The sequence below is a fragment of the Pan paniscus genome, chromosome 3, assembly GCF_029289425.2.
Source record: "Pan paniscus chromosome 3, NHGRI_mPanPan1-v2.0_pri, whole genome shotgun sequence".
Classification (NCBI taxonomy): Eukaryota; Metazoa; Chordata; class Mammalia; order Primates; family Hominidae; genus Pan; species Pan paniscus.
In genome coordinates, this window is record NC_073252.2 from 96996885 (window position 1) to 97021972 (window position 25088).

General features: G+C 39.8%; 1 protein-coding gene across 1 annotated transcript in view; it reads left to right on the top strand.

The window, feature by feature from the left end:
- Positions 1 to 10260: 10260 nt before the first annotated feature.
- Positions 10261 to 25088, top strand: part of LOC117980017 (protein FAM177A1-like) — a 30663-nt gene continuing 15835 nt past the window's right edge. Inside the window, exons 1-3 of the mRNA XM_055111659.2 lie at positions 10261 to 10434; positions 10659 to 10743; positions 11526 to 24731. Of these exons, the coding sequence (XP_054967634.2) occupies positions 24478 to 24731 (254 nt within the window). The 5' untranslated portion in view covers positions 10261 to 10434; positions 10659 to 10743; positions 11526 to 24477. The remainder of the gene's footprint in view (positions 10435 to 10658; positions 10744 to 11525; positions 24732 to 25088) is intronic.

Sequence of the window (25088 nt, forward strand, 5' to 3'; positions counted from 1 at the left end):
GCTGGAGTGCAGTGGCATGATTATGGCTCACTGCAGCCTTGACCTTCTGGGTTCAAGGGATCCTCCCACCTTAGCTTCCCAAGTAGCTAGGACTACAGGCATGGGCCACCATGCCTAGCTAATTTTTTTATATTTTGCAGAGACAGGAGCATCTAGCTATGTTCCCCAGGCTGGTCTCGAACTCCTGGGCTCAAGCGGTCCCCCTACCTGGGCCTCCCAAAGTGCTGAGATTGCAGGCATGAGCCACCATTCCTGGCCAGATGTCCTATTTTCATGAAGCTGTTATATAACAGCAAAAAATCAATGAGATTGGCAAGAAAATACCTATAGGACTGAAAGCCAGTGAGGTTCTTAAAACTTTTTTTAAACAACAGTTTCCATTTTTATTAAATTTTCTGTTAATCAAAAAACTCGGGCCGGGCGCGGTGGCTCATGCCTGTAATCCCAGCACTTTGGGAAGCCAAGATGGGCGGATCACGAGGTCAGCAGATCGAGACCATCCTGGCTAACACGGTGAAACCCCGTCTCTACTAAAAATACAAAAATTAGCTGGGCGTGGTGGCAGGCGCCTGTAGTCCCAGCTACGCGGCAGGCTGAGGCAGGAGAAAGGAGTGAACCCAGGAGGTGGAGCTTGCAGTGAGCGGACATCGCGCCACTGCACTCCCTCAGTCTCAAAAAAAAAAAAAAAAAACTCCCTCTTGTCAACCAAGACTCATACTTTTACAATACTTATGGATGCTCTATTCTTTATGGTTTAGTTTCTTTCCATTTTTTACATAGTTTTCAACAATTTTTCTTTATAATTTTCAAGCACAGAGTTTCAGGAAAATCTCCATTTTTGTATATACTTTGTTGCATGTGTCTTATGACCATTAATGTGTCTTTGCCTATTTGAGATTCTACCATTTCAAAGATTTAACGATTAGGTTTTTATGTATGTGTGTATGTGGTTGTTTTGTTTTGTTTTTGCCAATCCTAAATATATAGAGCTGAAATTTTATGTTTTATTTCTCTATTTAGTCTCTATTATTCTTTATTGCTCTTCAAAGGACTTGTAATTCCAAGTTCATTTACAGAACTGACCAGAAACCATCCAACAGGTACTAAGTTAGTAATGGGAACTATGTAACCAGTGGAGGATATTTAAAGGACACGGGAAGTACAGGCACTTCCTTCCCCGACTGTAAAATCTGGTTGGCGTACTAAGTCATAGAAATATAAATAGTTCAGTACCCATATAAAGAGGTGTGACTAAGAACCAAAAGGATGCAGTTAACAAGCACCATAACCAGCACACATTCACATAATGAATGAGAGAATCATATACTTCCTTCCCTCATTTCATCCAGGCCTCTGTTCCAATGTGATCTCCTGAAGGAGGGCTTCCTTGACCACCCTATCTAAATTACTGTTTCCATTACTCTTTATCCCCTCACTCTGCTTTGGTTTTCTTTAGGCCACTTCATAACCCTAACTCTAAACTTGATGTTAAACATTATTTAATTAGTTGTTGATTGACTCTACTACTAAAATATTAGCTCATTGATGATTTGTAGATAGATTGCTATCAAATATTTGGGGAAAACTCAAATGTAATTTTTTTTTTCCCCTGAGATGCAGTCTCACTCTGTTGCCCAGATCTTGGCTCACTGCAACCTCTGCCTCCTGGGTTCAAGCGATCCTCCTGCCTCAGCCTCCCAAATAGCTGGGACTACAGGTGCGTGCCACCACACCTGGCTAACTTTTGTATTTTTAGTAGAGATGGCCAACCTGGTCTCGAACTCCTGACTTCGTGATCTGCCCACCTTGGCCTGCCAAAGTGCTGGGATTACAGGCCTGAGCCACTGTGAACCCTTATTTTAATTTTACAGTTTGAGAGACACCAATTCCCATTACCTACTCAGGACATTGCTTAAAAACATGGGATGTACGCAAACATGACCAAGGAATTTTGAATATTAAAAGATTGGAGCAGAATTGGAATTTAAAAAATTATTTTATTATTCTAGTTAGTTTTTTGTTTACTCTCTCCTTGGTGATTTTTATGAGACTGAGGCACTACCTACTGGCTAAAAAGGCACCTTGATTTTTAAAAGAAAATCAAGAAAAAGAAAAAGTAAAGAAAAAAAATTTTTAAGGGAAACCTCTTCTGCTATTCTAATATATCCGTGTGCCAACATTTTATGCTTTTACAATTATAGGGTGCAAAGAGTTTTTGTTTGTTTGTTTAGAGACAGGGTATTCCTGTACTACTAGGCTGGAGTGCAGTGGCACAATCCTGGCTTACTGCAGCCTCTAACTCTGGGGCTCAAGTGATCCTCCCACCTCAGCCTCCTGAATGATGGCTAAGACTACAAACATGTGCCACCATGCCCAGCCCATTTTTTTATTTTTTGTAGAGAAAAGATCTTGTTATGTTGCCCAGGCTAGTCTCGAACTCCTGGGCTCAAGTGATCCTCTGGCTTTGGCCTCCTAAAACTCTGAGATTATATGTATGAGTCACCCCTAGCCTGCACAAACAATTTTGAATTCTACATTTTTTTCCACATGACATCTTATTGCAAACATTTTGGACATTGCCTATAGATGGGATAACAGTTTTTAAATTTTTTTTTTTTGGAAAAATTTTAAACTTACAGAATACTTGTAATAGTAACTCTTCTTCTAAGCCCTTCTAAATTCACCAATTATTAATTTGTTGCATTGCCTCTCTTAATCTCATTACTTCTGAACCATTTGAGAGGAAGTTGCAGGCATGATGATCCTTTACCTCTAAATACTTCAGCATGTTCCTCCTATGAATAAAGACGTTTTCTTACAGCACCGTAATACAAATAATGAAATCATGAAATGTAATAGTAGTTTTATTTAAAATAAAAACCATAAAATCAATATTCGTATTTTGCCAGTTTCTTCACTCATTTTGACAGAAATACTACAAAAATAATATTGTATTCTTCCTGGTGCATCACATCATCGGTAACATTAGTGGCTTCAGAATGTTCTGCTGAGTGGATATATCACAGTTCCCTTAATCAGTTCCAAATGGTTACATATTCAGGTAATTTCCAGTCTTATATTATTATAATGTTCTAATGCATACATTTATGAGAAATGTGTTTTCCTATTTAGATGATTTCCTCAGGATAATTTTTCATCAAAAGAATTAGTTTATAGGATACATAGTTTTGACTGTTTATACATAATGGAATTCATGTTGCTCTCCAAAAGTGTGGTATCGGCATGAGATGTCACAGCCAACTTATCAGTGTTGGGTGTTAAAGGAATTAAAAGAATGTATCGTTAATGATTCTTGTTGCTAGTTTCAATATTTACTTATTCACAGCCTTTACCTTTGTTCCATTACCTGTTATTTTGGAAATGTTGAAATCTACAAAAAATTTGAAACAATACAACAAACACTTATAAACCCTTCACCTAGATTCTCTAGTTGTTAATCTTTGAATCAATAAGGATTGATAAGGGCTGGGCGTGGTGGCTCACACCTGTAATCCCAACACTTTGCGAGGCCGAGGAGGGTGTATCACTTGAGCTCAGGAGTTTTGAGACTAGCCGGCCAACATGGAGAAACCTCATCTCTACTAAAAATGCAAAAATTCGCCAAGCATGGTGGCGTGCACCTGTAGTCCCAGCTATTCAGGAGACTGAGGCAGGAGAATCACTTAAACCCAGGAGGCGGAGCTTGCAGTGAGCCGAGATCGTGCCACTGCACTCCAGCCTGGGCGACAGAGTGAGACTGTCTCAAAACAAACAAACAAATAAGGACTGATAAGAATACTGATGTAATTTTGAAAAGTATGTAGTAGCCAAGGGGCCTGTCACATATGGAAGAGTTATGGAAATGGTTAATGGAACATGGAGTCTCTAGGTGCAATATAGATGGGCAGCCAAGAAGGGTACTATTCAATTTACACTACGAAAAAAAAATAAATAAGTAAAAATTAGGGCCAGGTGAAGTGACTCATGCCTATAATCCCAGCACTTGTGGGAGGCCAAGGCAGGAGGATTGCCTGAGCCCACCAACCTGGGCAACACCGTAAGCCCCAGCCTCTAAAAAAAATAAAAATAAAAATAAATGATGGATGATAAGGAGGCCATAGGCAGTTGTACCAATAAAACATCAAAATCTCCTGCCAAGTTCCTGGACCTGAGCCAATTTTTAGACCCAAAATCCATTGACTGAAGAAGTTAGGTGCGAGGGAGAAAGGAACCGTGGCAAGCAATGGGGTTAATGATTCCCCAGTTCTTCCCCCAAAATGATCTATGGCTGTTTACTTGTGCAACTGTATGCTTTGTAAAGGGGAACGCCCAAGCAGTTCTAATACTGCCGGACTCAGGTTTGACTTGACATTGATACCCAGAGCCTGAAGTACTATCATAGCCTTCCTGTTTAAGTGAGGATATATGGGGTTCAGGTAATACATGAAAAGCAAATAAAAATGGAAGATCCAAAATTCCTTAAATGTCTTTTAAGCAACATTAATAGGAGACTATTATATACAGTTGACCCTTGAACAACACGTGTTTGAACTTTGTGGGTACATTTACACATGGACTTTTTAAATATAAATATACTGCAAATTTTTTTGGAGATTTAGGACAATTTGAAAAATCTCACAAACTGCATAGCCTAGAAATATTGAAAAAATTAAGAAAAAGGTATGTCATGAATGCATAAAATATGTGTTAATAGATAGAGTATGTTATTGGTAAGGCTTCTGGTCAACAGTAGGTTATGAATAGTTAAGTTTTGGGGGAGTCAAAAGTTATATGTGAATTTTCAGCTGGGCATCTCATACCTATAATCCCAGCACTGTGGGAGACCAAGGCGGGTGGATCACTTGAGGCCAGGAGTTCAAGACCAGCCTGGCCAGCATGGCGAAACCCTGTCTTTACTAAAAATACAAAAATTAGCTGGGCATGGTGTCGTGGACCCGTATTCCCAGCTACTTGGGAGCCTGAGGCACGAGAATCGCTTGAACCCGGGAGGCGGAGGTTGCAGTGAGCTGAGATCATGCCAGTGCACTCCAGCCTGAGCAACAGAGCAAGACACTGTCTCAAAAAAAAAGTGTTTTAACATTTAAAAAAATTAAATAAAAAAGTTATATGTGAATTTTCAACTGCGGGGGGAGCTGAACACCCCTAATTCACACATTGTTTAAGGGTCAACTACTGGGAAACCAACAGATGTGTCTTCTGTAATGAAAACCACACAGAATCTGTAGAATGTAGTGGTCAACGATTTTGTAGATTTGAAATGAAGAGGGAATAGCTGTTTTACTCTCTGGGAGAAGACTATCTGTAAGAGAAATAACATCCAGGCTAATGAAATTGGTAAGGTACTGGCCAGGCATGGTGGCTCACGCCTGTAATCCCAACACTTTGGGAGGCCGAGGTGGGCGGATCACGAAGTCAAGAGATCGAGACTGTAAGATACAATGAATTTCTTTGAACTTCTCTTCAAAGGTTTAGCCTGCTAACTTCCTTGTCCTTTGTTCTCAAACTCAGTTTTCCTGTTCCTCCTTGCCCCTAGTTACTGTAAAACAGCCTACCCCCTTCCTGTCAACTCTAATCAATAACTCACATCTTTTCCCTTGGTTACCTGCAGCCATTGTTCCCCCGAAACTGCACGTCTCAAACAGTCTCACATGCTTTACCACTGTACCTCACGTCCCCCTGCCCTTCCATATTTAGAAAAATATTTGCAAGTAGCCAATCGGGTCAGCTCAGATTGTGCGGTCCGACCCCAGCCCATCGGGGAGGGACAAAGAGGTAGGGATTGCATTAAGGATATAAAAAACCCCTGATGTCCTTTATTCTCTGTGCTCTTGCGATCTCGATTGACACAAGTGGCACCCTTCTTCCGAAGTAAATTGCCCTGCTGAGACAACTTTTGCCTGAGTGCTGGTTTCACTTTGTGGCACCAAGCATTTATTTCCAGAACATTTTTATATCCAACAAGACCATTCTGGCCAACATGGTGAAACCCTGTTTCTACTAAAAATACAAAAATTAGCTGGGCTTGGTGGCGTGCACCTATAGTCCGAGCTACTTGGGAGGCTGAGGCAGGAGAATCGCTTGAACCCAGGAGGCGGAGGTTGCAGTGGGCTGAGATAGCGTCACTGCACTCCAGCCTGGCAACAGAGCAAGACTCGCCTCAAAAAAAAGAAAAGGAAGGAAGGAAGGAAGGAAGGAAGGAAAAGAAATTGGTGAAATTGGTACTGACATGAAATTACAAAGTGCATTTTAGTCTAAATAAATAAGAAAGAAAAATAAGGTATCAGAGGAATCTGAGGCAAGAGAAAGTTGGCTGGAGATAGTTAAAATATTTCTAAGGCCCAGTCTCTTGAGATAGACCTGTAGCCAATAATTTACATAATAATAACAAAAATGGCAAGGGAGTGAGTAAACAAGTAGTTCACAGAGCTAAAAGCAAGGCATGATGCAAGGTGTGAATGGAATTAGTAAGTAAAATGTGTTGCCTGGGTATGTAGAATTTGATATTTGTTTTAACAAATTTAAAAACTGTCAGCTGCTACTTTAAGTGGAGACAGAATTTCCCTTTAGCACATTTTTATTCTGAGAAGAATCACAGTAGTGGCTGCTTTTAGTTATGTAAATGTATGGGCAAAAGCATAATTGCAAACTAGGGCTGCTGGTAGACTGCTCCACTTCTCTAATTCTCTCTTCAGCAGCTAAGTAGCTTGGTATTAGGATAGTCCTCTTGGACTAGTAAGTTTCTAGGCTTTTTAATTAATTCAGAGGGAAATACGACAACAGAAACTACTTCCCCAATAATGAGTGGAAAGTACCAAAATTAAATAAATATAACTGAGGTGTAATTTTAGGGAAGAACAATTGGATTGTGATTTTAACCAAGGAATGTAAAACCATGTGGTTGCAATATATTCTGCCTGAACTAAAAAAGTGCTTTAGCAGAGGAAAGGAAATTGGTAATAGTCTCCCTGTCACGTTGAAAAGGAAAGTCCAGAAAGATTTGGCTGTGTGTTGCCTGCACTACTCGGGGCCCTAGAATACAAATATGGTAGCCGACTCATGGGGTAAGTATCTCCCTATGTCAGACTAGGAAAGTTAGTGACACTTATCATTATTGAATAGGTTATAAAACTCAAGAACAGGACAGGTGTGGTGGTTCATGCCTGTAATCTCAGCACTCTGGCAGGCCAAGGGAGGAAGATGACTTGAGCCCAGGGGTTTGATACTAGCCTGGGCAACATAATTTTTAAAAATAAATTAATTTTTAAAAATAAAATAAATAAATAAATACATAACCTCAAGGACAACCTTATAAAATTAATCCTGATAATTGCTCCTAGATGAATGCTGATGAAGGTAAGTGAATTCTAAAAACAGTACTAATCTCCCTTCTACCTCACCAAATTTGTTTCTTTTCCTGAATTCTTTATCCTGGTTAATTATAAAATCATCTTCCAGTCACTCCTTTCCTAAAATCTTGTCATCATCTCTCCAATGATGGTCACTCTTTCATCCTCCACATCCAGTAAATCAGCAAGGTTTAGCAATTATTATTATTATTATTTTTCAAGACAGAGTCTCCCTCTGTTGCCCAGGCTGGAGTGCAGTGGCTCAATCTTGGCTCACTGCAACCTCCGCCTCTTGGGTTAAAGTGGTTATTGTGCCTCAGCCTCCCTAATAGCTAGGACTACAGGCGCGCCCCACCATGCCAGCTAATTTTTGTATTTTTATTAGAGACAGGGTTTCACCATGTTGCCCAGGATGGTCTTGAACTCCTGACCTCAAATGATCCACCTGCTTCAGCCTCCCAAAGTGCTGGGATTACAGATGTGAGCCACCATGCCTGGCCATATTTTTATGTTCTCAAGTATTCCCTCTCCTCTTCATTCTCACTGTCTTAGTGTAGTGGACATCTATATATCTATAGTTCAGCTTTCTTTTTGTAATACTTGCAATTCTGATCTTTTGGGGACCTATTCCTTCTCACTCTAACCATGTGGTTCTACTGGGACTTGCCTCATGGTTCCCCATACACCATTATTGGAGGCACATGACCTGGGTGGAAAATTAGAAGGAGTCATAACTGAAAGGGTGAATGCAGACACTTGACTTTATACAAGTCAAGGTTATCGTAGTGGTCATGGTGGATGACTTCTCAACAAGAGTCTCTCACAATGATTAGTCTAAGTCAGAAGTCACCATACTGTGGACATTTAGGGTCAGATAATTCTTAGTTGTGGAAGTTGTTTTATGTATTGTGAGATGTTTAGCAGTATCCCTGGCTTCTATCCTTTAGATGCCAGTGCACCCTTTCTCTAAGGTGTGACAACTAAAAATATCTCCAGATATTGCCAAGTGACTCCTAGACAGTGAAATCATCTCAGGTTGAGAACTACTGGCCTAAACTATTTGTGGCAATCCTATTGCTTATTTCATTGGTCTCCAAAAACAGGCCAATGTAAGGTGTAAAAGTTTTGTCCACTAGAGGGCTTCTGGGAAGGTTTCCACAATCCTGAGAAAGTCGACTGGAAGTAAGAGCATTTTCTTGAGAGAAGTTGTTTTTATGTGAATACTTAAACTGGCTGCAGTCAACATGGAGGGGGAAATGGAGAAATAAGGAATGTAAAGTAGGAGATAGAATAAATTTTACTCCTTAACTGTTGAGCCGATGACTTCTCTGCGTGAGCCTAAAACAATCTTATCTCTGTACTACCACTTATTTTTGAGTATATATGTATGTACTAAAAAAAAAAAAAACGCTCAAATGGGAGTGTACTGTACATGCTTTGTGTTACTTCTTTTTACATATTTGTAGGTGATGCTTTCATATAAGTATATAGAAAGCTGCCTAATTCTTTTCATTGACTGCAAATTATTTCATTTCATAGATAAGGAATAATTCATCTAACCAGTATCTTGGAGTCTTTTATGTGTGTTTTTTTTAAAAAAAAAACAAAAAAACATTTTTTCTAATGCAAAGAATGGTTCCATAACTTTCCATTATACACAAGTCATTGGAATAGACTTGAGAAGAGGAATTATTAAGACGGGCGCCATGGCTCATGCCTGTAATCCTGACACTTCAGGAGCCCGAGGAAGTGGATCACTTGAGCTCAGGAGTTTGAGACCAGCCTGGCCTACATGGTGAAACCCCGTCTCTACTAAAAACACAAGAAAATTAGCTGGGCGTGATGGCACACACCTGTAATCCCAGCTACTCAGGAGGCTGAGGCAGGAGAATCACTTGAACCCAGGAGGAGGAGATTGCAGTGAGCCGAGATCATGCCACTGCACTCCAGCCTGGGTGACAGAGTGAGACTCTGTCTCAAAAAAAAAAAAAAAAAAAAAGACAAATTATTAGGTGTGCATGTGTGATTTTCATAGATATTATAAAATATCCTGGGAAGAGATTGAATTAACATTCTCATTATCAACATATGGTAGCCTCATACTCTGATTAATAAATTATCAAACTTTGAGACGTAGTCTCGCTCTGCCACCCAGGCTGGAGTGCAGTGGCGCGATTTCGGCTCACTGCAACCTTTACCTCCTGGGTTCAAGCGATTCTCCTGTCTCAGCCTCCCAAGTAGCTGGGATTATAGGCATGGGCCGCCATGCCCGGCTAATTTTTGTATTTTTAGTAGAGATGGGGTTTCACTATGTTGGCCAGGCTGGTTTCGAACTGACCTCAGGCGATCTGCCTGCCTCGGCCTCCCAAAGTGCTGAGATTACAGGCTTGAGCCGCTGCACCCAGCCAGTTATCAAACTTTTTATGCTTTGGTAATTTCATGAAATATTATATGCAATGTAATTTCAGTTTATATAATAAAACTTGTCAGAATGAAAATGGAATCATTTGTGTAAAACCCTGGCAGGCCTTGAAAGGAGGGTTGTCACGCATGTATGCCCAATAACAAGAGCTATCACAAAAGATAGCAAAAAACATGACCTTACACAGAGGCTACTTCAACCTCATACAAAAAATACTTCTGTGAAAAATAAAAATACTTCTGTGAGCACATGTGCTGAGCAACTGCCTGTCCAACCTTGGACTGACACCATCCTTGTTATTGGTCTCTGTAGTCGAAGATAATTGTTTCAAAATAGTTATATAATCCCCCTCATTTTTCATTGAAAAACCCTTTTACCTCCCAGAACATGCTCCCTGTATTCCCATTGCAAGGCTCAATCCCCAAAACTATCATTTTCTTTTATAGAGTCTCTCTCTGCCTGTTATTTAGGTTGACATAATCTGGTGTCAAGAAGTGGGACCAAAGTGAGCTCACCTTGATGGATCGGTGACCCCTGGAATCACATGAAGTTCCCACATTGAGCCCCTTTGAGCTCTCCAGTCCTACAGCTCACCTTTTCTGTCATGGTGAATCTCCTCTCAGGTTCTTGAACTCCCTCATTTTGGTAAGTTCTTTTGACTTTCTTTGGGATTTGTTTTGGATAATGGCTGCCTTAATAAAGGACCTTGTATCCCTCTTGAGACTAGAAAATACATTTTTTCTGACAAATCCTTTCTGGTACAAAGATATTTTATCTTTCTGGAGAGTATACTCTTCTGATTTCTATAAAATTTACCTCATGTATTTTCTGGTGAGTTCTTTTTTTTTTCTTTTTGCATGCGTTCGCAGCCATTATACAATTCAGTGAGTCCTAGCTGAAATGTAAAAACACCTGAGAAACTAACCACTAAATTTGAGGCTTTAAAAAAAAAAGGTAAGAGAGTTTTTTTCTTTTTACCAACTGCTATAGGGATGTAACTCAGATCCAACCAGTGAATTTATGTTACTATATTTTACAGTTTCATGAATACATATAAAAGTGAAAGCTATAAGATCTTTGTTAACATATGTGTTTATGCATGTTATATGTTGTGTATACATGGTAAAATCTGGCATAATTGACCAGAAATCCCTTAAGGAAGCCTATTTAGATTGGCTTAGAGATAAATGGGTACTCATGTAAAATTATATCTAAAACTGTTGAAATATATAGTAATTAACCCAAATGCCTTTTCGTTTATGTGACTTAAGTGAATCTTTGATAAATAAGCTGGTTTTAAATTTATCAGTAAAATAGAAATGTTTTTAGAATTGTCAGCATACATTTTTGCCTGCGCTTATTGTTCAGACAATTTTTATATTTGTTCTAGCTGTTTTAAAGTGTCAGGATTCGACACACAGGTCATAAAACTATAATTCCAGCCTTAAAAGCAAAATGATCTTTGATGGTTAATACTGAGTGTCAATTTGATTGGATTGAAGGATACAAAGTATTGATCCTGGGTGTGTCTGTGAGGGTGTTGCCAAAAGAGGTTAACATTTGAGTCAGTGGGCTAGGGAAGGCAGATCCACCCTTAATCTGCTGGGCACCATCTAATCAGCTGCAGCTAATATAAAGCAGGCAGAAAAACACGAAAAGGAGAGACTGGCTTAGCTTCCCAGCCTATGTCTTTCTCCCATGCTGGATGCTTCTTGTCCTTGAACATTGGACTCCAGGTTCTTCAGTTTTGAGATCTGGACTGGGTTTCCTTGCTCCTCAAGTTTGCAGACAGCCTATTGTTGGACCTTGTGATCATGTAAGTTAATACTTAATAAACTCCCCTATATATCTATAAACATATATATATATGTATGTATGTTACGTATGTATGTATGTATGTATGTATCCTATTACTCTGTCCCTCTAGGGAACCCTGACTGATACAGTTTATGTCACTTTTTTTTTTTTTTTGAGACGGAGTTTTGCTCTTGTCCAGGCTGGAGTGCAATGGCACGATCTCTGCTCACTGCAACCTTTGTCTCCCAGGTTCAAGTGATTCTCCTGCCTCAGCTTCCTGAGTAACTGGGATTACAGGCAAGCGCCACCATGCCTGGCTAATTTTGTATTTTTAGTAGAGACAGGGTTTCACCATGTTGGTCGGACTGGTCTCGAACTCCCAACCTCAGGTAATCCTCCCACCTCAGCCTCCCAAAGTGCTGGGATTACAGGCATGAGCCACCACACCCGGCCTACTTTTTTTTTTTTTAAGACAGGATCTTGCTCTGTTTCCCAGTCTGGAGTGCAGTGACACGATCATGACTCACTGCAGCCTCAACCTCTCAGACTCAAGCAATCCTCTCACCTCAGCCTCCCAAATAGGTGGGACTTTTTTTTTCTTTTTAATTTTTTTATAGAGATAGGGTTTCACTATGTTGCCCAGGCTACTCTCAACCTCCTGGGCTCAAGTGATCCTCCCACCTTAGCCTCCCAAAGTGTCAGGATTACAGGCATGAACCATCCTGCCCAGCCTATTTTTGTGCAACTTTTTGATGAATAAGACTAGTTTAATATTGTTACTTTAGTGAAAACAGCTGTATCTTCTAAGTAATCAATAAAATATCCATGTACTTTAAGGTTCTTAAGGTGAACATCTAACATTCACATGCTGTAAAAATGGCTAACAGAAAGGTAACTTGAAATAATGATTAGCTCTGTGTAATATCTGTTTTCATAAGTAATCTAGGTATAATGGTTAAAAAATAAATTAGGTAAATGTAAAGGGAATAAGTATTTATAAATGAACTTTTCATATGATTTGAGATCTTAAAGTTATGTTAAATAAGTAATAGTTATTCATTAAATGTCTGGGTCATAGCCAAATAAGATAAAATATGAAAACATTAATTACTGAACATAGATTCAAATTAATTTACTTTTGGCTTTTTTTTTTCTTTTTTGAGACAAAGTTTCACTCTTGTCCCCCAGGCTGGAGTGCAATGGCACAATCTTGGCTCACTGCAACCTCCCCCTTACAGGTTCAAGCAATTCTGCCTCAGCCTCCCAAGAAGCTGGGATTACAGGCGCCTGCCACCACACCCAGCTAATTTTTGTATTTTTAGTAGACAGGGTTTCACCATGTTGGCCAGGCTGGTCTCGAACTCCTGACCTCAGGTGATCTGCCCGCCTTGGCCTCCCAAAGTGCTGAGATTACAGGCATGAGCACCATGCCTGGCCTTCTTTTTTTTTTTTTTTTCAGACAGGGTCTCACTCTCACCCAGGCTGGAATGCATGATCACAGCTCACTGCAACCTCTACCTCCCAGGCTTGAGCAGATCCTCCCAGCTTAGCCTCCCCAGTAGCTAGGTCTACAGGTGTGAACCACCATGCCCAGCTAATTTTTTGATTTTTTTTTTTTTGAGCCAGAGTTGCGCTCTTATTACCTGGACTGGAGTGTAATGGCGCAATCTCAGCTAACTGCATTCTTCGCCTCCCAGGTTCAAGTGATTCTCCTGCCTCAGCCTCCCGAGATTCTCCTGCCTCAGCCTCCCGAGTAGCTGGAATTACAGGCATGCGCCACCATGCCCAGCCTTTGATTTTTTTTTTTTTTAAGAGATGGGGTCTCTGTATGTTGCCCAGGCTTGTCTTGAACTCCTGGGCTCAAGCGGTCCTCTCACCTCAGCCTCCCCAAGTGCTAGGATTACAGGCAGGAGACACCACACCTGGCCTACTTTTGGCTTCTTAAGTTTTAAAGAAAGAGAAAAGATATTTGGGCTTATTAATAAATACGTTCTGTTTCACATTGGAAAATTGTTCTATGAGAAAGCACATGTTTCTAGAGATTATGAAGTACATATTCATAGGAGGTTGATGTATGTCAGATAGTTCAGAGTTTGCTTGCTTCCTGGGCTTTCACTAGAAATTAGGGTTACTGAGAGTTAAAAATTCTAATTAATGTATGTGATTCTGCATGCAAGATATATAAGAAATTGTGTTTTTGATGAGAAAAACTTTGAAGATGAGAATTTTTTTAAAGAAAAGAATAGTTTTGTCTAAATTCAGAGGTTATTTAAGGTTATTTTAAAAGTAAATTTAGAAAGAAGATAGCAGCAAGACAGAAAGGAACCAGTAGGAAGAAGAGAGGCTTGCATAGAAAGTTATAGGTATGAAGATGTATTTTTGGAAAGGGAGGTTAAAAAGAGAAGAGGGTTTTTTTTTTTTGGTATGAGAGAGAATCTCAAGTGGTCAAAATCAAAAGAAAAAAAGTAAATTTTGTCCTAAAGTAAAATGACTGGTTGTTAAAGAAAGAGCAACTATAAATAGGACAAAACCAAAAGTCTGGGCAGGTCACAGACAGTCTGAGCTAGTTGTAAAAGGTTTGTGAAAGATGACTCTTACGAAAGAAATTTTGTGTGTGATCAAGTTGGCTAAAATTACACTTGGTTTTAGCCAAAAGGCTGAGAAGCGATGAAGTTGGCTAAAATTAGAAGAGAATTATTTATAAATATTTCTAAAGATTTAGATTTAATTATATGTATAATTAAATAAAAATAGCTACATATGTATACATATATATAAATATGTTATGGATACAAAACTAAAATTTTAGTTCCCTATGTTAGAAGCACTTTTTTTGGAGTGTTGATCTGCTCTTCATAAAATTTGTAAGAGGTTTTGATTTCTAAAATCGATTCTGAAATCTGTTTAAGTTTTTAACCATCTTCTGAACTAAGCTTTTTTCTGTTTTATAGTCTCCATTTAATTTCCATAATTCCAGGTTAAAAATGCTATCTTCTTCATTGCGAATAGTAATTTATTTTCTCAAAATAGAGTTTTCCTTTGGAAGCTTTTCGGATTCATATCTCAGAAGTTCAAATTTTGCTGCATCTCACTGCATGTGATTTGCAGGTCAGGCATGATTACCTTCTGCTTCTCCTCTTTTTCTCCTTGAGAAGGTACTCTTTTTGTTTGGCTGGGGTGATGACTCTTGCCTTCAGCTTTTTTGTCAGCTCTTGTTACTTTTTTCTCCCGTCCTAACTCTGCTGTTGTGACCTGACACCGAATATCTTTGTCTTGAAGGCCTAGGAGAGCAATGCTTTCCTCCAATATAACTAGATTCTGTACTCTTGGCTTTTCTTGATGTGTCTGGATTGTTCCATGTAACCAGGCAATTTCACATGCTTCTGCTTTTTCTAAGAGCCATATATTCTCCCTGCTCAAGGGACTGGTTTTCTTGTTTACTTCTATGACACAGTGTACACTCATAACCTTGGACATACACTCTTCCAGTGTCTGATTGAATTCAAGTACCTTTATATCAAATCTGACTTCCAGGTTATCTGAATGTGCTTCCCATAAAGAAAAGCAATCACAATGCAGGAGGTTTTTCTTTTCACTTTGGTAATTGGCCTAGGAAACAAAGATTTGGTGTTTTATCAAGATAATTCCTGCGTATCATATTGTTTTTATTAGGTTTTTTATTATGTAGGAAAACTGAGCTTTAAAAGAGTTAAAGCTTCTTTATTTGTTTTGTTTTCTTTTGTTTTTGTTTCTATTTTGCATCTATATAATATTCTGTATTTGCTTTTGAAATATTTTAATTACCATTCTGGTTAAGTGAATGACTATTATTTCACAATGACATGTGATCCCATTTTGATCAGTTGTTTTAAACCTTTTGACATCTTTGGCAGGCTTCCTCGTATCAAAGCTCTAAATTAAGTTTTCTTGACCTACAATTAACTTTGAGATTTTCCACTTGGACCTCTGGAGAGCCTCCAATAATGTACTTCTCATCTGGTAGAAATGTTAATAATTAGGCTTATTAGATGAATTAAATTGTTTGGGAAGCATTGTCAAATAAATGATGTTAAATCTTTGTTAAAGTTATATTTATATGAATATAATATTGATATTCTATATATTAACACTGTGACTGTTCTGAAGATTATGTAAAATTTCTGAAAGTCTGATGATCCTGATGTGTTGCTGTCAGTCATGATTCTGGTTGTTATATTAAAATGATATATGATATTTTCATATCTGAATATAACTGAATTTCCTTGTCAATTGCTAAACTTTCATCAGATTTCTCCCCATGGTTATTCAAAGTCTCTGTCATCCACAATTTTGATTTTTCACTAAAAGCATCTGCATTCAGCTTGGGTATGGTGGCTCATGCCTGTAATGCCAGCACTTTGGGAGGCTGAGACAGGAGGATCACTTGCAACTATAGGTTCAAGATCAGCCTGAGCAACACGGCAAGACCCTGTCTCTATTTAAAATAAAATAAAATAAATAAAAAATAAGAGCATCTGCAATCAGATTCATGGAAAGACTCTAGCAAATGCTCTTGAATACAGGTTTCTGATAACTTTAAAATCAATGGCTCTAGTAAAAATTTACAGAATTCTAATGAAGAAACTGATGAGTTCATGAAACTGTTAATCAAGACCAAGTAAAACAAAAATTAATTACATGAGATTGTATAACTGAAAAGGATAATGTTTTTATAACTTTTATTTGAAACATTGTTGGCTCTTTACTTAAATGTTTTGTTTTCCAGATTTAAGGAAACTTTTTCTCATAACTAGCTATAGTTTATGGAAATTTGATAATGCATACTTTTGTAATAAAATTGGAAGAATCTACTTTTTCTTCCTACTTGATTCCACCAAAATTCCGAAACTATTTGTATTTTAGTTTAAATTTTTTTAAATCAATAGTTTTGGCCAGGCGTGGTGGCTCACTCCTATAATCCCAGCACTTTGGGAGGCCAAGGCGAGTGCATCACCTGAGGTCAGGAGTTCCAGACCAGCCTGGCCAACATGGTGAAACCCCATCTCTACTAAAAAAAAATACAAAAATTAGCTAGGCGTGGTGGTGGGCCTCTGTAATCCCAGCTACTCGGGAGGCTGAGGCAGGAGAATCGCCTGAACCGGGAGGCAGAGGTTGCAGTGAGCTGAGATCACGCCATTGCACTCCAGCCTGGGCGACAAGAGTGAAACTCTGTCTCAAAAAATAAATAAATAAACAAATAAATGATAGATAAATTAAATAAAATAGTTTCCATAAGTTCAATAAGATCTGCTCTCTTTATAACAGGATACAATTGAAATTGTTGGCTTTACTAGCAAGATTTTGACTGGGATGTTATATTTAAATAATTTAGGCCAGGCACGGTGGCTCATGCTTGTAATCCCAGCACTTTGAGAAGCCAAAGCAGGTGGATCACGAGGTCAGGAGTTTGAAACCAGCCTCGCCAACATGGTGAAACCCCATCTCTACTAAAAATACAAAAATTATCCGGGTGTGGTGGCCCACGCCTGTAATCCCAGCTACTTGGGAGGCTGAGGCAGGAGAATTGCTTGAACCCAGGAGGCAGAGGTTGTAGTGAGCCAAGATGGCACCACTGCACTCCAGCCTGGGTGACAGAGTGAGACTGCGTCTCAAAAAAAAAAAAAAAAAATCATTTATAGGTACTGCAGGCAAAATCTGAAGTCTCTTTTGGTTTGGCTTCCCAGCCTCAAGTGGTTTTTAAATATGAGATTTCCACCAGGTGCAGTGGCTCGTGCCTATAATCCTAGCACTTTGGGAGGCTGAGGTGGGCGGATCACTGGAGACCAGGAGTCTGGGGCCAGCCTGGACAACATGGTGAAACCTATCTCTACAAAAATGCAAAAATTAGCCGGGCGTGGTGGCACATGCCTGTAGGTCCAGCTACTTGAGACACTGAGCTGGTAGGATTGCTTAAGCCTGGGAGGTCGAGGCTGCAGTGAGCTGAGATCATGCCACTGCACTCCAGCCTGGGTAATAGAGCAAGACCTTGACTCAAAACAAACAAACAAACAAAAAGGAAAAAGAAAAAAGATGAAATTTCTATGTGAAAAATAACTATTCTTGCTGCACTTCTGTAAATGATCATACCAACATTGATGACACTAAATTATTTTACAAATAATTTTGTCTTTTTCTGATTGTTTTTAGTAGAAATTGGGATGACTGGAAAGAAAGTTATGTGTTTTTGTTGTTGTTGTTTTTTGTTGTTTTTAAAAAAAGCTATAATACACCTGTGACTAGATTGTAGCCCTGTATCATGGCTGACCTCTGCTTAATTTGAAAAACAAAACTGTAGCCCTGTGCAGTGTTTTGGGTTTTCGATATCTGCTTATAGACTAGATTAGATCCTGAATTCACCTCATTCCTACCAATATCTGGCTACAACTATTCAACTAAGTATAAGAATGCTCTGTTTTAGCCGGGTGCAGTGACTCCCAGCACTTTGGGAGGCCGAGGCGGGCAGATCACGAGGTCAAGAGATTGAGACCTTCCTGGCCAACATGGTGAAACCCTGTCTCTACTAAAAATACAAAAATTAGCTGGGCATGGTGGCATGTGCCTGTAGTCCTAGCTACTTGGGAGGCTGAGGCAGGAGAATTGTTTGAACCCAGGAGGCGGAGATTGTAGTGAGCCGAGGTCGAGCCACTGCACTCCAGCCTGGTGACAGAGTAAGACTCCATCTCAAAAAAAAAAAAAAAAAAAAAAGGAACTGCTCTGTTTTTCAGGCCTTATAAGATGAAACTGAATAACTTTTAAGGGACAAATCTCATGCCTAATGTAAGGGCTTCCCCAAAAGTTCACTGGACCACCCAGTGCCAGGACCAGAAACATTCACACCAAAACCAGGATGTGAATTTGACAGTTTCATACTGTAGATGGGTTTTCCCAAGACAATGGAATAAGATTCTCCATCATAATGAGACTCTTATTCCTATTTTTTCTTTGCTTATGCCTACCTTTTGTCTTTGACAGGTGTAGTGGAAATTTCACAATTAGTAGCTATTGCATGTAACTTGACAGAACCTGATCTAAGAAATCCTTTAGTTAATGGGTAACTTTGGCAACATCCCTAATACAACTTTTTGTTCATAGTATACTAAGGGTCCTTTTTTCTTTTCTTTTCTTTTCTTTTCTTTTTTTTTTTGAGCTAGCTCTCTCTGCTTTAATTCAACCAAGTCATGGAATGCTAAATAACAGGATTGCTACCTACTAGCTAAACAGAGATATCTGTATCAACACAAACACTACATGCTGTACCAGGATAAATTCTTCTGGGGAAGTTGAGACCCAAATACACAAGAAAAGAAGCCATGGTCACAGCAGGTCTCATATGGCCGGGTGCGGTGGCTCACGCCTGTAATCTCAGCACTTAGGGAGGCCGAGGCGGGCAGATCACTTGAGCTCAGGAGTTCGAGACCAGCCTAGCCAACATGGTGAAACGCCATGTCTACTAAAAATATAAAAATTACCCGGGCGTGGTGGCATGCACCTGTAATCCCAGCTACTCAGGAGGCTGAGTCAGGAAAGTCACTTGATCCCAGGAGGCGGAGGTTGCAGTGAGCCGAGATCGTGCCACAGCACTCCAGCCTGGGCAACAGAATGAGACTCCATCTCAAAAAACAAACAACAACAAAAAAACACCAGGTCTCATCCAATTTCTCATGGCCATTTGATTTATTCAACTGGTTGCCTTTAAGCATAGGCTCATGGCTTAAAACCATTATGCAAACTGGGATTATCATATTACTATTAATTATACTTACTGTTTTCCTTTTTAAACTTTGTACCTGTTGCCTGTCACATTTCTGCAGATATACAACTCTTTGTAGAATAATGCCGGTCCAGCACTTTGAGATGATAGACAACACCTGTGGAACACACAAAAACTTACCAATGGACTCCTGGCAGATTTAGCCTGAGAGTCACTTCCTCCAAACCTCCCTTGCTAAAAAGGTTTTGCCACTGAATCTTAGTCATGAGTCACTCCCTCCAATGTAGGACTAGACAACAACCTGGGACACATAAGTCTTGGCATTGAGGGACAATCAAAACCTAACTCCATAGCTGGGTGTGATGGCATTTGCCTCCAGACCCAGTTACTCAGGAGGCTGAAGCAAGAGGGTCACTTCAGCCCAGGAGTTCAGTGCTATAGTGCACAGTGACTGAGCCTATGAACAGACTCTGCACTCCAGCCTGGGCAACATATCAAGACACTGTTTAGACTTTTTTTTTTTTTTTAAGACAGAGTCTCACTCTCTGTTGCTCAGGCCGGAGTGCAATGGTGCAATCTTGGCTCACAGCAACCTCTGCCTCCCGGGTTCAAGTGATTCTTTTGCCTCAGCCACCCGAGTAGCTGGGACTACAGGCATGCACCACCATGCCTGGCTAATTTTTGTATTTTTAGTAGAGACAGGATTTCACCATGTTGGCCAGGCTAGTCTTGAACTCCTGAGCTCAAGTGATCTGCCCGCCTTGGCCTTTCAAAGTGCTGGGATTACAGGGGTGAGCCACCACGCCTGGCCTACTTTTTTTAAAAGTAGGAAAAAAAAAATCCAAAAAAAACCCAAGCCCTAACTATGGGATAACTGATCAGCAATGCTTGTAGAAAAATCTTTTGATCAAAAGGGGGACGTATGAAAGTTGTCAGGATCAAAAAGGAGTCACTTGTGTCAAACCCTGAAATATGGAGCCAGAGAAGGCCACAAAGGGAGGGTTGTCATGCTTGTATACCTGGTAAGAACTATCACAAAAGACTGACTGCGAAAAACCACAACCTTGCACAAAGGCCATCACAACCGTACACAAAAAATATTTCTGTGAGTACATCTGCCTAGCAACTGCCTGTCCAGCCTTGCACTGATGCTACCCTTGTTATTGATTCTTGTAATGAAGAATAATTGTTTACAGACACTTATGTAATATTTTCATTTTTTCTTTAACAACTCTTGTCTTTCATTACCTCCCTGAATATGCTCACCATGTTCCCATTGCTATGCTCAATGCCAAATAAATATTATCAATCCTGAATAATTATCAATAAATATTTTAAAAATATTTTATATGTAATATAGGTATATAAGAATATATATTTATAGTATATATAAATATGTATAATATAAAAGCATTCATGTTTTACTTTTTTTGGAGACAAAGTCTCATTCTGTCACCCATGCTGGAGTGCAGTGGCATGAACATGGCTCACTGCAGTCTTGGCCTCCTGGGCTCAAGTGATCCATCCACCTCACCCCTCTGGGTTGCTAGGACTACAGATGTGCACCACTATGCTTGGTTAATTTTTAAAAATTTTTTGTAGAGACAGAGTCTCCTTGTCTTGCCCAGGCTGGTCTGGAACTCCTGGCTCAAGTGATCCTCCTGCCTTGTGAACCTCCCAAAGTTCTAGGATTACAGGCACTTACACGTGAGCTACTGCACCTGGCCCTATTTATATATATTTTTTTAATCCACCCATCTGCACACTGAGAGTGTGTGTGTGTATTTAATTATTTTTTATGCAGTTTCATGTTTTTAGATCTTAAGTTTAAATCTTTGGATTATTTAGCAATTTTTTTGATTTAATGTGTTATATAAAAACCCTTATATAATGTGTTATATAAAAACTTTTATGTAAAAACCTGTATTTTTTCTGAACTATTATCCAATAGTACCATGATGTTTTCTTTCTTTTAGTTTGTGTACTTGTTTATTATAGTAGACTTTTTCCATGGTTCATTTATGAGCAGTTCTGTCCAAATCTGCTTTTCACCCAAAAAGTGTTGGTGAATTCTGCTTGACTGTCCACTCTCTTTTTACCTGGTAACTGTAAACTGTACCATAATATTAGAAATGGGTATATTCTCTTTGTAATAACATCTACACTATACTCTGTGATATGTAGTATGTACAAACTCACCTTCTGGAACCAGAATGTCTGATTGTGTCTGTTGCTTACCATCTGTGTGCCCTTGGACTTCTTTTTTCTCTCTCTCTTTTTCTTTTCTTTTTTTTTTTTTTTTTTTTTTTTGAGACAGAGTCTTGCTCTGTCGCCAGGCTGGAGTGCAGTGGCGTGATCTCAGCTCACTGCAACCTCAACCTCCGCCTTTTGGGTTCAAGTGATTCATATGCCTCAGCTTTCCAAGTAGTTGGGATTACAGGCATGCACCACCACACCCAGCTAATTTTTGTATTTTTAGTAGAGATGGGGTTTCATCATGTTGGCCAGGATGGTCTCGATCTCCTGACCTCATGATCCACTTGCCTCAGCCTCCCAAAGTGCTGGGATTACAGGTGTGAGCCACTGCGCCCAGCTGCCCTTGGACTTCTGAACTTTTCTGTGGCTCAGTTTCCTTATCTGTAACAGGAGACTAGTTAGGATTGAATGAGTTAATGCTTATAAGATGTATGAAATGGTTCCTGGTACATAGTCAAGGCTTTGTAAGTTTTAGAATTAGGATTATCCCCTTCTATGACTTAAGAGAGAGAGGAAGAGGGCTGAAGCTATGGGAAGCTTGAGTATTTTGTGGGTCTTGGTTTCTGATTTAGATATGAACTCAGTCTTGCTCAGAGACTGTGTTCCTAACCTCTAATGTTTTTGTCTCTCTATTTTTTCTTCAATTTAGTCCAAATTCTTCTGTATTTGAGAGATGTTTCTCAAAGTTTAAAAAAATTTTTTTAATTTTTTAATATAAAAAACTCCAAACATTAAACAAAAGCTGGAGGAATAACAATAAATCTCATTTACCCATCATCTAGTTTCATTTTTTTATGTTATTTTTATTCCATTTTTTTAGAATAGAGACGGAGTCTCACTGTGTTGCCCAAGCTGGTCTTGAACTTCTGGGCTCAAGTGATCCTTCTGCTTCAGCCTCCCAAAGTGCTGGGTTTTGAAGGCATGAGTCACCATGCCCGGTCTATCATCCAGTTTTAATTGTTATTGTCTTATGGCCTTCATAGTTCTTGGTATGTTGGAAGGATTACTTGAGCCCAGCGGTTTCAGACCAGCCTGGATGATATAGAGAGACCCTATCTCAAAAAAAAAAGTTATTAGTATAAGGTTGAGAACTCTTCCCTAGTTTCCACGTAGATGGTGCTATTGTTCCTAGCACCTAGGAGAAGGAAGCTTTGTGGGTCTGTACCTATCCTTTCAGATTTGCTGTAGGTCATAAACCCAATACTTGAGCTATCATGATTTAACCACTTTTTCTTGCAACTGTAGCAGCTCATCAGGCTGTTATATCTATCTCATCCTCTTTATTTCTACTCTAATTGCCCTACTTGGACCTTCACTGCTTTTCATCTGAATTATTGCAATAGCAGCCTAATTGGCCTTCCTGTATTCAGACCTCTATATTCAGTCCACCCTTCGTACTGTCGAAAGTTTATTTTTTTTTAATATCACAAGCCTAATTATGGCACTCTGTTCTAGAAGCCAAGCAATTGCTCTCGGTTGCCTATGGAGTAAAATTCAAGTGGTCTTTTTTTCCACAAGAACATGAGATGGGCCTTTTCAGCCCTTCACTAGAGTATCTTTCACTATATACCATAGTTCCTCAATTCTAACATGCCATTGATTATATGACTATATATTATGATTATATGTCATTGATTTAGCAAAAGCTTTTGGGTCAGGGACCAAGAGGCACAATGGAACCTACGCATCAGTGATAAGATACATTGTGATTTCACAATTATGAAAATGTAGAGGCATATTAAATTATTCCTGTAATCATAGCAACAGTATTAAGGTAACAGCAAGAAATGGATGGCATATTAACCTGCGTAATTATAGGAGATTTTTAGTAAGGTAATTATTTGCAGACATGGGCAAAGTTTAGGGAGCCAATAGGACATGGTATAGTATTCCCAGGCTGGCTTTAGGGTGGGTGGGGGACTGTTGCAGCTGAATATCTAGGTATGAAGGCTGAGGGGAAGGAACTCTGCCAGAACCCAGAGAGAGAAGTGTACAGAGCAGGACTCTAGATAAAAGTTGCGGACTTCAGTAGAGAGAGTGAGTGAGCCATGGAAACATGGTAGGGAAGGGGCCAAAGGAATAAAGATCTCGAATACTTCACTCTCTCCCCACCCTCTTATCTCCAAGCTAGCTAAAGCCATCTCGAATCCAGAGGATAAACAAGTCCACCAATGCAGGTAAGTTTCCCAGGGCACAAAGCATTATGGAGAAGAATGGAGCACAGTGGGGAGGGAAGCCAAAGGCTAAATGGACAGTGTCAGGCACATCCTCCATTCGATTTACTCTCCATCTTATTTTATTTATTTATTTATTTATTTATTTATTTATTTATTTATTTGAGACAGAGTCTCACTCTGTCTCCCAGGCTGGAGTACAGTGGCAAAATCTCGGCTCACTGCAATGTCTACCTCCTGGATTCAAGGGATTCTCCTCTCTCAGCCTCCTGAGCACCTGGGACTACAGGCGCGTGCCACCACACCCAGCTAATTTTTTTTTTCTTTTTTTTTTTAGTGGAGATGGGGTTTCACTGTGTTACCCAGGATGGTCTCGATCTCCTGACCTTGTGATCCGCCCGCCTCGGCCTCCCAAAATGCTGGGATTACAGGCGTGAGCCACCACACTCAGCCTACTCTTCATCTCAAATCACAGATTAAATCTCTACATACCTGAATATTTGCCCGCTTGCTGTTTATTTGGCCTTTGAGCTCAGCTTAATTTTCACGTTCTCCATGAAGCCATCTCTGACTTGTTTAGTCAATTTGTCCTCTGATGTGTTCCCATAAAACGCCACTTAAAAGATTTAAACTTTAGATGGTCCAAAAGGAACCGTTGATGTCAGGACAACCATAAACCAAATTTTATCTCATGGGGAAATACGAGATTGGATGAGTGACAAAAGAGGCTTTGAAAATGTAGAACTGGGAGTGATACAAGGAAAGAAGAAAGTCCCAAGGAGAGCCATCCTCTTTATTAGTGATGACACAATGAAGGAATACAGCACAGATGAAGATGAAGTTGATGGCCTAGAGAGGAAAGATGTTTTGCCTACTCTTGACCCAGAAGAAGAAGGAGGTGGAGGAGGTGGAGTGAAGGAAGAGGAGGAGAAAAATAGGATGTCTACAGAAGCAGAAAGACAGTACCAACAGAGGAGGAGGAGGAAGAGGAGGAGAATGTCTGTAGGAGCAGAAAGACAATATCAACAGAATAAGGCCAGGCGTGGTGGCTCACGCCTGTAATCCCAGCACTTTGGGAGGCTGAGGCTGGCGGATCACGAGGTCAAGAGATCGAGACCATCCTGGTCAACGTGGTGAAACCCCATCTCTACTAAAAATACAAAAATTGGCTGGGTGTGGTGGTGCGCCCCTGTAGTCCCAGCTACTTGGGAGGCTGAGGCAGAAGAATCGCTTGAACCCTGGAGGCAGAGGTTGCAGTGAGCTGAGATTGTGCCACTGCACTCCAGCCTGATGACAGAGTGAGACTCTGTCTCAAAAAAAAA